Raw genomic sequence first — 14,196 nt, forward strand, 5'->3', positions numbered from 1 at the left:
CACTTAATTTACATTTATCTACCACAAAAAAGCGGAAACAACAAATAAAGGTTTCTGTTGAATGTTTTAATATTTTTTGTTCGGTTTGTTATTGTCGGTTTCCGTCCTTTTCAAAAGTAGCGCTTGCCGCTTTGAATCTGACAGTACCACCCGGACCAAAATTTTTAGGTACGCTGACGTTGTTCGGCAGCTGTCAAGAAGCTCCCGGGTTGGTCGCGTCCGTCGTCGTCGTGTCATTATTACGTGCGTGAAGTAAGTGTCCGGTCGTTTCGGGATTGTTCCGTTCTCCCGACGTCTTTCCGGTCATAATGCCGTTCCGCGAGATGTGTTTCGTGGAACCTGAAGCACGGTGGATGAGTTCTTCTAATTGTGGAAGAATATCACTCGGCAAAAAAATCGTTTGCGGAAATGTGGGCGACGGCGTCGTCCGCTGAGCAAGGTAAATCTGGCGGCGCCGGCGGCGCCAACGGTTCCGCGACCGGGTCCAATCTCTGTAGTTATGCGAAATTTTAATACAACGATATTGTTATCTTTCAATTATTAGTTTCAGACGAAGCATTGGAATCCTGGCGTATGAAGAAAATGCGGCGGCAGCAGTTCATTCCGAGGAACCAGGATGAGGAAACGGTACTGTTGCTACTAATCGCGGAAGCGCTGGCCGTAAGAGACGCTGTTCTATCGCAGAATCCCGAGACTGTGATCTATAATCTAATGATACTGGCCACGGTGCGCTGGAACCAAGCCGATTCTAACGACTTCTCGGTGAAGGCGCTAAAATTTACCTTCTGGGAGGATCACAACTGGCAACAGTACGCTGTCTGTTTGATCGCCATGGGCCATTACAAGCATGTGGTTTGTGCCTTGAAGGAACATTCTAACCAATGGACAGTTTCAGTTGCCTGATTGATGCCCGACTATGCTACGAACATCTGGATCAAATCAAGGAAGGACTAGCCCTTGCCGAACAAGCACTGGTCAAAGAGGTCAAGACATTCAGGCGATCTCATGCTCAGCTCTACGTAGGAATCGGTCTGCAGCAGGTGTCGATGAAAAGGCGGTTTTAATGGATCCCCATGATCACCTGGCAGAATACTACCTAACTTGCCAACATTCCTTCAACCACAACATCACCGAAGCTCTTCTTTACATCACAAACGCGATGTCCCTCTGGGTGGAGCACACCTTCAGTTTGCACCTGTTCAGCCATTTCCAGGATGTGACCGAAGCATTCCCGGACAATCTGCTGCACGTCAAGTCCCATTTTGAGCTGTACCTAAAGGACGTCGAAGAGGTGCTGGAGAGGGTCCATCTTGGCGGGAGATGTAGGAGGTGCAGCTGGCCAAAGCCGGCAGTGAACACGACCACGAGAAGGACTGACACCATGAATGTTCTGTAGGTGTGAACGCTGATGTCCAACAAGGACTCCAGTAAGTAGTGTTACCGAATATACTGTGTTGATAGCGCATTTGCCCAAAAGCTCACGCGACCTATTATCGAGTTATGACGATTTTTCAAAGTTTTACATGGAAACAAGTTTTCAAACTTCAAATGCCGTTTTCTCACTTCCTACTTTTTACATATGGGTCTCATATGCGAGTGGGGTAGGTAACTGGGAATTTCTGAGAATCTTCGTTTTCTGCTTTATGTCTCTTTGTTCCCACTGGAAATTGGCCTGCCTCTCTTCAACTTAGTGTTCTTTGGGCACATCTATAGCTATTAATTGAAGGACATTATTTGCTTGCCATTACATGAATTTGTATATTGTGAGGCAAGCAATATGATACACTGTGCCCAGTGAAGTCAACAGGTCAATCCGACGGGTTACCCGGAACAGGATCTAGAACACTTTTGGTGATCATTAATGTGGCCTAAACATATAAGCGTTTATCAGGTTGTACAAAAAGCTGCTATTTTATATGTCACATACATACATGGGTTTATTTCACTTATATTTGACCACTTCCGGCGGGACACCCTAAACCGGTTCCGGAACACTGCCGGTAATTTCAAATATTGTCTGAACCTATTTTCTTCCAATCGTTCATCAGGTTACCGAAAAATCCGCGATTTGATGTGTCGCATGCATGGGTTTGATTCACTTAAATGGTTGTCCACTTCCGACGGGACATCCGGAATCGGTCCCGGAACATTACCGTCAATTTGAAATATTGTCTGAGCCTATTTCGTCAGATTATTGAACGCCAACCGTTCGTCAGATTATTGGAAATGCTGTAATTTGATGTTATACACATACACATATACATTGACACACAAAGACATCGCCTCAATTCGTCGAGCTGAGTTGATTGGTATATGTGATTCGACCTTCTGGGCCTTCTATCAATAGGTCACTTAGTGTACGAGAATGGCAAAAATTTTGTGCAGGGTTGATGAAATTTTGATTTTCCCATTCAACGTTAACCCATCTTTACACCTTAGGAATGAAATGGTGTCATTTGATAAGATCACTTTAGTTTGGTTATGATGGAGAGAATAATTACACATATTTATCGCTTGCATTGATTTTGCTCACATTCGTTATTCCGGCAAAGCAACCAACACTGGTTCTGCAACACTACCGGTAGTCTCTAATGTAGTCTGAGCCTATTTTCTTGCTAACCGTTTATCAGGTTATCGAAAAAGCCGTGATTTGATGCGTTGCATGAATTAGTTTGGTTCACTTTTTTATTTGGCCACTTCCGGCGGAACACTCGGAATCGGTTCCAGAAAACTACCGGTTCAGATATGGCCTAAGACGTTTTCCCTGCTTATCGTTCATCAGGTTATCGAAAAAGCCGCAATTTGATGGTCCCATGCATGGGTTTGGTTCACTTTTGTATTTGGCCAATTCCGGCGCGATACTCGGAACCGGTTCCGGAACACTAGCGGTAGTTTCTCATGTGGTGTGAGCCTATTTTCTTGCTAACCGTTTACCAGGTTATCGAAAAAGCCGCAATTTGATGTGTCGCGTGCATGGGTTTGCTCCACTTTAATATTTGGCCACTTCCGGCTGGACACCCGGACCAGTTCCGGAATACTACCGGTTCAGATATGGTCTGGAACTATTTTCCTGCTTACCTTTTATCAAGTTATCAAAAAAGCCGCGATGTGATGTGTCGCATGCATGGACTTGGTTCACTTTTATATTTGGCCACTTCCGGCGGGACACCCGAAACCGGTTCCGGAACTCTACCAGTTCAGATATGGTCTGAGACTATTTTCCTGCATACCGTTCATCAGGTTATGGAAAATGCCGTGGTTTCATGTGTCGCATGCATAGGTTTGTAGCATTTTCATATCTAACCCCTTCCTGGGGTACCGGTCCGGAACACCTAAATGGCCATAACTCCGGAACGGCTGGACCGATCCAAACCATTTTCAATAGGAAACAATGGGACCGGATTCCCCGTCGAATGAACCGTCGGTCATTAAAATCGGTTGAGGTTTACTGCCAAAAAGTGATGTGAGTTTATTTGTACACATACACACATACATACACACACACATACACACACACATACACACACACAGACATCACCTCAATTCGTCGAGCTGAGTTGATTGGTATATGTGACTTGACTCTCCGGGCCTTCTATCAAAAAGTCATTTTTGGAGTGAACATATAGCCTTTCCAGTACACTTAGTGTACGAGAAAGGCAAAAACGTGTTCTGGTGGAATTCTAACCCACGACTCCGTATTTACTTGACCGGCACGGAATGCGGGGAAATGTCATAGAGTCGTTCGGGATTGGTGCGATTAATTTATTAATTTCCCATACAATGCTGGCTCATACAGGTTATTGAAAAAAACTGCGTCTTGATATGCCCATGCATAGGTTTGGTTCACCTTCGACCACTTTCGGCGAGACACCCGGAGCCTGTTCCGGGATACTTTCGGTACAGATACGGTTTGAGACTATTTCGCTACTGTGCTATAATCAGATTATCCTGCTGTACTATATCAGATTATCGAAAAAGCCGCTATTTGATGTAATGCACGCATGCATGGGTTTGGTTAGCTTTTATACTTGACCACTTTCTGCGGGACATCCGGAATCGGTTCCGGGACACACTGGTTTTCCCAAACATGCTCTGAGCTTTTGTTTTCTTATTAACCGTTCATCAGGCCACCTTAAAGCTATTTGATGTGTCGCATGAATGGGTTTGGTTGTCTTTATATTTGGCCTCTTCTGGTGGGACACCCGAAACCGATTCAGGAACACTATCGGTAGTTTTTAATGTGGCCCAAGCCTATTTTCTTGCTATCCGTTCATCAGGTTCTCGAAAAGCCGCTATTTGATGTGTTGCTTCTTCTTCTTCTTCATGGCTCTACGTTCCCACTGGGACTTGGCCTGCCTCGCTTCAACTTAGTGTTCTTTGTGCACTTCCACAGTTATTAATTGAAGGGCTTTCTTTGCCTGCCATTGCATGAATTTGTATATTGTGAGGCAAGTACAATGATACACTATGCCCAGGGAGTCGAGACAATTTCCCCGACAGGAACGGGAATTGAACCCGCCGTCTCCGGATTGGTGATCCATAGCCTTAACCATATAGCCGAGGCGGTAAACGCACGGGTATTCAGCATGACCATGCTGAGGGTGACGGGTTCGATTCCCGGTCGGTCCAGGATCTTTTCGTAAAGGAAATTTCCTTGACTTCCTTGGGCATACACACTTAGAAAAAATGACGGATTACGGTAAAATTTTACCGTAATCTCAACAGCTGAAAGTACGGTAAAAAGTTCGGTGATTTTTCAAACCACCGAACGTACTGCGAATCTCAGGAAAGTGCATCTGTCAAAATTACCGGAACGTTCGGTACTTTTTACAAATTTACCGTAAAAATCGCAGAACGTTCGGTATGTTTGTTTACAACTGAATTCTCAATATCACTGAACGTACGGTAAATTTTACAAATTTACGGCGATTTTATGCGAGCACATAAAAAACAATATTTTCATAAAAAACGTCGATGATGAGATTGAATACATGACCATCTGATCAGGAACCACACTTGCTGCCACTGTACAAGAGAGTCTTGCTTGGAGATGATGCGCAAATTGTAATAGAACTGATGCTCGAAGCTGCCGGCGTGGCTGTCAAACGCATTTTACAGTAGTACGGTAAAATAATCCCATCACCGATCTGTTCGGTAAAATATTCACAGGTCTCCTGTAAATTTGTCTGATTCCACCGGTTCTTCGGTGATTTCTTAAATTTCACCGATTTTCTCCTGCAATTTCATCGATTTCGCCGTAATACTGTAGTTTGCTTGTTTACAGACCAGTTTCGGTGATTTTTTTCACCGAATACTGTAATTTATTCTAAGTGTGTAGAGTATCTTCGTGCCTGCCACACGATATACACATGCAAAATGGTCATTGGCAGAGGAAGCTCTCAGTTAAAAACTGTGGAAGTGCTCATAGAACACTAAGCTGAGAAGCAGGCTTTGTCCCAGTGAGGACGTTACGCCAAGAAGAAGAAGAAGAAGAAGAGCCTTAACCACTAGGCTAACTGGAGACCCCGTGTTGCATACATGGTTTTGGTTCACTTTTATATTTGGTCACTTCCGGTGGGATACCCGGAACCGGTTCCGGAACACTACTTTAATTAACCCTAAAAGGGATACCTTCATGGCCTCAGTTTCGTCACCTCGCTGAGTGTATTCCATCAAAGACGAGCTCTGAAAGGCGCCTGGAGTCCAATGAACCCCAGGTATCCCTTTTAGGGTTAATTGAACCTTTATTTAATGTGTCGCATGCATGGGTTTCGTTCACTTTTATAATTGGCCACTTCCGGCGGGACACTCGGAACCGGTTCCGGAATGGTTCAGATATGGTCTGAGACTGATTTTATGCTTGCTATTCATGTGGTTATCGGAAAACCCACATCGGTCACAGGTGTTGAGGCGCAGCGGACGGGAGCACGTTCTGCTAGGCAAGCACAGAGATTTCTATATACGGAGCATAGGTTTTCCCGTACATAATAACTCTCAGGTCGCAAACGATGAGTCGAGCTTCGATAGCGGTGGCAGTAATCCCGATTCTGACCAGTGCCTGTCAGTGGATCCCAACTGTGGACTACCAGCGATCGAACCGAAGAATTTCCGAGAGGCCATGGCATCCCCGTATGCGGAGAACTGGAAGAAAGCGATGACCGAAGAATTGGAGTCGATTCATGCCAACAAGATCTGGACGTTGGCTGATCTCCCTCCAGGACGAAAGGCTGTTGGATGCAAATGGGTGTATAAAATCAAGCGAGACGTCAATGGAGAAATAGCGCGATTCAAGGTCCGCTTGGTTGCGCAAGGATTCAGCCAACAATACGGATCCGATTACGACGAAGTGTTTGCTCCGGTCGTACAACAAACTACTTTCCGGACGTTGATGGCGGTTGCGGCAAGTAAGAATATGACAATCAAACAATACGGTATCAAGACCGCTTTCTTGAATGGCGATCAAATGCTAATCCATGTGGATTTGCAGAACACGTAGCTGAAGGCAAAGTTTGTCGGTTGAATCGAAGCTTATACGGCCTGAAGCAGGCGGCTAGAGCGTCGAATCAGAGACTACACGATGAGATGAAGCGGCAGCAGTTTCAACGGTGTCTATCCGATCCAACTGTAGGGAAAATGGTGTTACCTTCTGGCAGGCCCGTGCACAGAAGTGGCGCCAAGGGAGGGGTTTTTGCCAATTTCGGCAAAAGGCGAAGGGGCGCCTAGTGTAAAAAGCGTCGGTAATGGGAGGGGTTTAACCCCCAAAACCCCCCCTTGTGCACGGGCTTGCCTTCTGGTATATGTCGACAACCTAGTAGTGGCGAGTGAAGATCCGAAGATGATCGAAGCGCTTGAGAGAAACCTGAAACATTCGTTCGAGGTCAGTGAACTAGGTGACATCCATTACTACCTGGGTATGGAAGTGGAGAAGGGCGATTATTTCTTGAGTCAACAGAAGTATATCCGAGAAGTGATAGTAACAAGCGGATTGGCAGACGCCAAAGGTTCAAAAACTCCACTGGATCCTGGTTACATCAAGAATGAAAGCGATGGGACGCCCTTACCCAGCAATGCAGAGTACACCGAGAAAAATTTCTACTCAATGACTGAGTTGGCCTTACTCAGAAATCGAACAATCCTTTGTTTTCCTTCTCAGTTTCGGCTAAAAGTGGGACAACCCATTGGCAATGGGTTGTCCCACTTTTAACGGAAAATGAGTAAGAAAACAAAGGATTTTTCGATTTCTGAGTAAGACCAACTCTGCCACTGAGTAGAAATTTTTCTCTGTGTACCAGAAATTAATCGGGAAAGTCCTGTATGTAGCTGTGAATACTAGGCCGGACATTTCAACCGCAGTATCGATTCTGAGTAGGAAGACAAATCATCACCCACGAGGACTGGAACGAATTGAAACGCGTGGTACGGTACCTCAAGGGAACAATCAACTACCGATTACAGTCTAGACTTCTACTACACGGCTTCCGTCTACACGGCCACCTATTACACGGATCCCTATTACACGGCAGTCCGTGTTGTGGGGATCACAGAGCTTATGGGATTTCGCCTAATTGGGGGTGTGAGCGAATATCTCAGGCGTATTACAAAATAGCACCATATTTTCTTTGGCAAAGTTGTAGTACTAGATCTACCACAAAATGCCAACTATCATCCAATTAGTTGGCAATTTGGCCGATAGAGGCGCTATGTAGAAGTGGTTGCTATGTATATTCGCCAGTAGAAGCACTCATAAGTTATCACAAGCGATATCTCAAGATCGACTTTATTTGGAACAATGCTGTCTTCGGCAAACTTGTTCAGTAGCTCAAGAACAATCTGGTGATTTAACAATTAGTTTGTGATTTCCCCGCTAGGTGGCGCTAGTTGTCAAGTAAAGCTTCAAGCTCCGCTATCTCGAGGTCTATAGCAGATAGAAAAGTGCCGTCTTCGGAAAAGTTCTTCAGGCAAACAAGAGCAATCTGGTGACAATTAATTGGTGATTTCGCCGCTTGGTGGCGCTAGATGTCAACTAGAGCTACAAACTCCGCTATCTCGAGATCCAGAGCTGATAGAAAAGTGTTGTCTTAGGCAAAGTTCTTCAGGAAGTCAAGAGTAATCTGGTGATTTAACAATTAGTTTGTGATTTCCCCGCTAGGTGGCGCTAGTTGTCAAGTAAAGCTTCAAGCTCCGCTATCTCGAGGTCTATAGCAGATAGAAAAGTGCCGTCTTCGGCAAAGTTCTTCAGGAAGTCAAGAGCAATCTCGTGATTCAATAATTAATTGGTGATTTTGCCGCTAGGTGGCGCTAGTCATCAACTAGAGCTTCAAATTTCTCTATCTGGAGATCCAGAGGAGATAGAAAAGTGTCGTCTTCGGCAAAGTTCTTCAGGAAGTCAAGAGCTGTCTGGTGATTCAACAATTAGTTGGCGATTTTACCGCTAGGTGGCGCTAGTTGTCAACTCAAATCGCAAACTCCGCTATCTCGAGATCCAGAGCAGATAGAAAAGCGCCGTCTTCGGCAAAGTTCTTCATGGAGTCAAGTGATATCTGGTGATTCAACAATTAGTTGGTGATTTCGCCACTAGGTGGCGCTAGTTGTCAAGTAAAGATTCAAACATCTTTATCCCGGGATCCAAAGCAGATAGAAAAGTGTCGTATACGGCAAAGTTCTTCAGGGGCCGTTCATAAACCACTAAGACCAAAATTCGGAAAAGTTCTTCAGGAAGTCAAAATCTATCTGGTGATTCAACATTAAGTTGGCGATTTTGCCGCTAAGTGGCGCTAGTTGTCATGTAATGTTTAAAACTTCGTTAACTCGGGATCCAGAGCAGATAGAAGTAGATCATCTTCGGCAAAGTCAAGAGCTACCTGATGATTCAACTGTTAATTGGTGATTTCGCCGCTAGGGTAATAAAAAAAATCCCCTAAAATTGGTAATGAAATGGAAGAAATGACAATATTCGCTTAAGTGCGAACATACAGTCGAACCTCCATGATGTTCCATGAGTCGATATTTCCCATGGCTCCTTTGCTCAATGACACTTTCAAGACCACAACTGGTTGATGTACGGAGCTCGAAGTTTTGATTTCCGGTGCATATTTTCGCATTGGGTTCAATTAAATTTTGAAGTTTACTGTGCATTCCGGAAAATAACTGATTCAAAGAGAAACTTGTCGACCGTGGGAGTAAAGTGCGATCATGGGAAAAACCAGTCTTGACCCCAAGTTCATGGTCTGGACAAAAGCAGAATCGGAGTTCTCATGGTGAAAATGCCAGAAAAGTTTTTGGATGGTACAAAAATAAAATGACCTGGAATCAATTCATTGCTCGATGCTGGGGGCGATTAATACCGGATGGCTTGCTCAACCGGATGGGCTAGCACAGGTATATTGATTAAGGTAGACGGAATCAACGGTAACCCACGTATCACGGTGCATCTAATGGCGTTGTTTTGGTCAGCCAGCGATTCTCAGGATCCCAAACAACAGAGATCCACCGCTGTCGCCAAATTGCCTAAAATTAGGGCATATAACTCAGCTAGTTTGGAAAATATTTGAGGTCGATTCTGAGTTCAACAAGTTTCAAAAAAAAAAAAAAAACCATGACGAAGAGAACAAAACTGCTGAAAATACGTAAGTTCCCCTATGTGATTACATGCCGCCGGATCAGAAAACAGCAAAATTTCAAAACCGGACGTCACAATTTCCAGAGTGCTATCGCTCTTCTGGAGTACGAGTTTGGTTTGTCATGCAACTTCATAAAATTTATATATATAGGGTGTTGGTTCCCTTCTTAAGCATGTGGCTCCCATTTTCATCCTACGAAAAACAAAGGATTGAAGCGCTGTTTGTTTTGTTTATTATTTTTGTATTTTTTGTTAGAAGTGAGCACCCATGAAAACAAAAAGAACGGAATCAATCGGTGCCGTAATCGCTTGTTTTCGAATAGGATGAATATGGGAGCGTGAGATTAATGATGGAACACATACCCTACACCAAATTTTTGTTGAATTTCAGCATAACGTTGCTGATCAACTGTCAAAATTGCTGGATGGTTCAGCAAGTTGAAAAATATTTGCTGATACTAAGTAAACTCGTATTGCTGAATGCAATCAGCACAAAAAAATCAGCAAAGTTTGCTGAATAACAGCAAAAAAGAACTGCAGTGTAATATACAGGGGACGGCCAAAATGTTTGGGATAGGCAACTTTTTTTCTCTCACAAAAAAGTTCAATATGCTATAACTTTTCATAGAGCGCTGCAAAAAATCTCAAATTTTGACTCTTTGTCAACCTATTATATGTGCATCATTGGTACAAATTTGGGCTCGATTGATTAATGTTTCGCAAAGTTAGAACCGTTCGGGTAAAACACTTTTTTTAGACAACTCATTTTTGAGCTGTCATATATCGGAAACCAGTGAACCGAGTTGAATGAAATTTTGAACGTACATTGACAATATGTAAATGCTTCACAAACTATTAAAACATAGATACTTTTTAAACGTTGAAAAAAGTTATCATGAATTAACTTTTTTTTTATTTTTCTCGAAAAAATATATTTTTTTTACATCAATGTCAATAAATTTTAGTGTTGATATCCGAAGATTTTCCACTTCTGTTATCAAATTATCTCTAATCAGATATATTAGAGCCTATTTAGATTGAAGGAAGAACACATTTAATATTTTTTCCTATTCCTATTTGTTCGTTCATACTAACTGTACGTGTTTTATTCACTGCGAGTCACACACTTTACAACAATATTCAGCAGAGAAGCAAGAAGGGGACCTGCCGTTCTCAAGATATACGTAAGTTCTAACAGAAGCTTAACGTATTCAAATGCAGCAGAAGAAATTTCCCGAATTGTGCAAACAATCGTTCATGTTTCCAGTATACAAGAACGGTGACAAGCGAGATGTTCGAAACTACCGCGGAATCACGTCATTATGTGCTGGTTCATAGTTGTTCGAGACTATAGTGTAAGATAATTTAAATGTGGATTCAGCACTTCGATGACCACCTGAATGTAGGCACAGGAATCAAGTCAGCAAAAGAAATGGTTACCGTGGTGCGCTTAAGGACGGGAGTGAACAATCTCCCGTGCTGAGGGAAGTTAGGAAAATGTCATCCAACAGCTACAGAACAATCAGGCAGCGCGTTAGAAGTTAGTTGGCCACCTGGCTGCACTATAGACACTGTAGATACCATAGAATCGCGGAGACAGGGTTGAGCAATATGATTTTAGTACGTTTTGCCATGAATTTACAGTGTACCGAGCGATTATGACGTCACGCAATTCATTGTCGTTATTGAAATCGTGACGTCATGCTCGATTGGCTACACGAATTGACAACTCGTTTGACTACAGTTGTCTTCGCCTCCACGCACGAGTCTATAGTATCTATAGTGTCTATAGACAGCACCGGTTAGTAGTCTGAAGATCTGGGAAACCGGACAGCTACCGGGGGAGTGAAAGAACGGCCATCCACAAAAAGGTGATGGAACTTCCTGCCTAATTCAACATCGCCCTGGAAGGTGCAACACAACTCGTTGCAACGAGCTGGTCTCAACATCCAGGGTACGATTTTTTGAAATCCGGACTATTTCTCTGGTTTGAGGATGACATAGATATTATTGCTAGAATAATTACATTCTTACTGATTTGGCGAGCTTTGGACGGGACTTATATTGGAGAGCTGCAGCCACGTCGAGTTTTATGGTGGCAAATTGTTGACTCAGTGTTCATCATACACTTGAATTTAGTGGAGCGGACCGGATGTGATGGTTAGAACACTTGACTATCTCGCCGAGGACCTGGGATCGAATCCCACTCCCGACAAACTCGCAAAATGTGAGTTCTTCCTTCAGAAATGAAGTAAAGTGTGGGTCCCGAGATGACTTAGCCTAGGGCTAAAAATCTCGTTAATATGGATAAAAAAAAAACATTTGAATTTGAACCTAATAAATTAAATGAATGAGTGCGACTGAAATTAGAGAGCGGCTGCAGCTGATGATCATTGTATCACGTTCACGTATTAATAGTTAAATAAAAAAAAATAACTAAAAGACTTAAGAACCTGCTTCAACTTGACCATCCCCAGCTCAGACAAAACCCGCATACACAGCATCCCTTATCTTTTTCGCCAAGACACACCATCTGAAGAAGGACGCGCAAAACACGAATGGGGTGACCACCCAGTTTATTCGCGTTCACATTTCAGTTACCACCGTCGTCGTCGTCGTCGTCGCTATCGCGTGTTGCTGAACTTTGCTGATCCACCCCGAACACATGAACCGGGGACATAATCCGATGCAGGATAGGCGAAATGGTGGACTGAAGAATTTCAATTCTACGACAACGGCTGGTACGATAGTCTACGACGACGACGATGATGATGATGCCAGGCTGCAGGAGGACGAAGGAGTTCTCCGGAAAGCCAAAACATACCTCTATATGTGTAGTGGCTGTACTCTGTTCAGCTCTATGCTTGCTTCTACGAAACTGACCGACCGTCCAACGCGCGCGGCCTGTGCACACACACGGGGGGTTCTTTTCTTTTGCTGAATCGAACCCGGAGGGTGAAGCACACGGTGGGTGGTTGGGAAAGGATTCCGTGAAACCGTGTGGGCACTGGTGCTGCTACAGTGGGTTCTTGATTTTGCACCAGGTGAATGTTGTAGAACCACGCGATAGTTTGACTCTAACAGGAAGGTTTGGATAGTGTGGGGTTAAGGCCGTCTTCTACAACAGTAGTAAAAGCCAGGGCTACTCTCTTCTCGACCCACTAAAATAAATTCCTATGGTCGCCAAACCCTTCGTCTCTTCGGAACCACCAAGAAGGTATTGCTTCAGAGAGGGGCTAGTGCACATCGCACCCTCAAGGTTAGCTGCGTAGCCTGCAGCAACGAACATCGATGACTCGCTTTGGAGAGTCCATCACGGTAGCATGCTGGCGCTTAGCCAGTTTCCCGAGTGGTCCTCACCACTCCCTTTGTCCTCGGAAGGCGGGCAGGGTCAACCCCGCCCGCGCCCAACTGCTTGGCAGACATCAAGAACTGATGCCCACGTGCAACCCGATCTGACCTGCTGAAGGCAAGGGTATCACTGCCCTCCAGGCCCTATCAGCTGCACCAGAAGGTTGCTGACTCTCCACCTGCCCCGACCCTTGCCGGGGACCCCTTTCCAACCGCGGGCTCGGATCCAACCCAGTAGACCGACGCCACGACAGCACCACTACCGGGACTTCCTCTCCGCGGCCACTTAATCGCTGTAAGGGTCGGTCTCGACCACAGGGCACCGGTATGACCTACGAAGCTGACTAGACCACCTCTTGTACTGCATCTGAACTAGCCATTCTCCGAGTCCACGCGCCACCTCCTCTGTAGCTCCCAGACGATATGGGTGATAGCCGTTGAAACGGCGTTCCAGCCAAACTCATCCCTACACATCCTCTGGACCAAATTGTACGGAGTTGTGTCCTCCCCGCATGTGGCAAGCATGCGGTCACGCATTATGCGAAAACGCGAGCACACGAACAAAACGTGTTTCGCCGTTCCCTCTAAAACCATTGCACACTGGGCATTCGGGAGAATCCGCATGCCCGAAACGGTGTAGATACTGTCGGAAGCAACCATGACCTGAAAGGACCTGTGTCAGGTGGAATGTTACTTCCCCATGGCGCCTATTAATCCGACTATCTACCCTCGGTATCAACCTATGGGTCCACCTTCCTTTGGTGGAACTGTCCCACGTGCGCTGCCATTTGACCATAGAGGCCATCCTGGCAGTCCTGCGTATGCCTCTTGTGCCGCGCATTTCGAAGCACTCCATGTCCTCATTGATAAGAATGCTGATAGGCACCATACCAGTAATGACGCAGAGAGCGTCGTGTGGCACGGTACGGTACGCGCTCGCAACCCTCAGGCACATAAGCTTGTAAGTACTTTCCAGCTTCCGTCGGTAGCATTTAGTACTTAGCGCGGTGCCCCACGCCGGGCCGCCATACCTAAGTATGGGCGTAGCAACACTAGCCAGAAGCTTGCGCTTACTGGCGTACACCGCAGAGCTATTGGACATCATCCGGGACAGTGCCGCAATAGCTGTGAAGGCTCTTTTACAGGCATAATCGACGTGGCTACCGAAACGCCCTTGGAGTTTTCAAACGGAAGGTGTTGCGTACCATCTATGGTGGAGTGCAGAT

The 14,196-nt window shown here is 45.0% G+C and overlaps 1 protein-coding gene across 1 annotated transcript; it reads left to right on the forward strand.

Annotated features, from left to right (window-relative positions):
* The first annotated feature begins 218 nt into the window (after window positions 1-218).
* On the forward strand, window positions 219-1,368 carry LOC109430858 (tetratricopeptide repeat protein 7B-like). The gene is made up of 2 exons (XM_019706955.3): window positions 219-439; window positions 545-1,368. The coding sequence occupies exons 1-2, from the start codon at window positions 409-411 to the stop codon at window positions 901-903; spliced, it is 390 nt and encodes a 129-aa protein (XP_019562500.1). The 5' UTR covers window positions 219-408; the 3' UTR covers window positions 904-1,368.
* Window positions 1,369-14,196: the final 12,828 nt, after the last annotated feature.

This window comes from Aedes albopictus, chromosome 1 (genome assembly GCF_035046485.1).
Source record: "Aedes albopictus strain Foshan chromosome 1, AalbF5, whole genome shotgun sequence".
Taxonomy (NCBI): Eukaryota; Metazoa; Arthropoda; class Insecta; order Diptera; family Culicidae; genus Aedes; species Aedes albopictus.

Bases quoted from the DNA above. Each gene is read 5' to 3' on its own strand.
- LOC109430858 (XM_019706955.3), top strand. From the start codon at position 409: ATGTGGGCGACGGCGTCGTCCGCTGAGCAAG. The intron at 440-544 runs GTAAATCTGGCG...TTCAATTATTAG, and splicing joins GGCGTCGTCCGCTGAGCAAG to TTTCAGACGAAGCATTGGAA.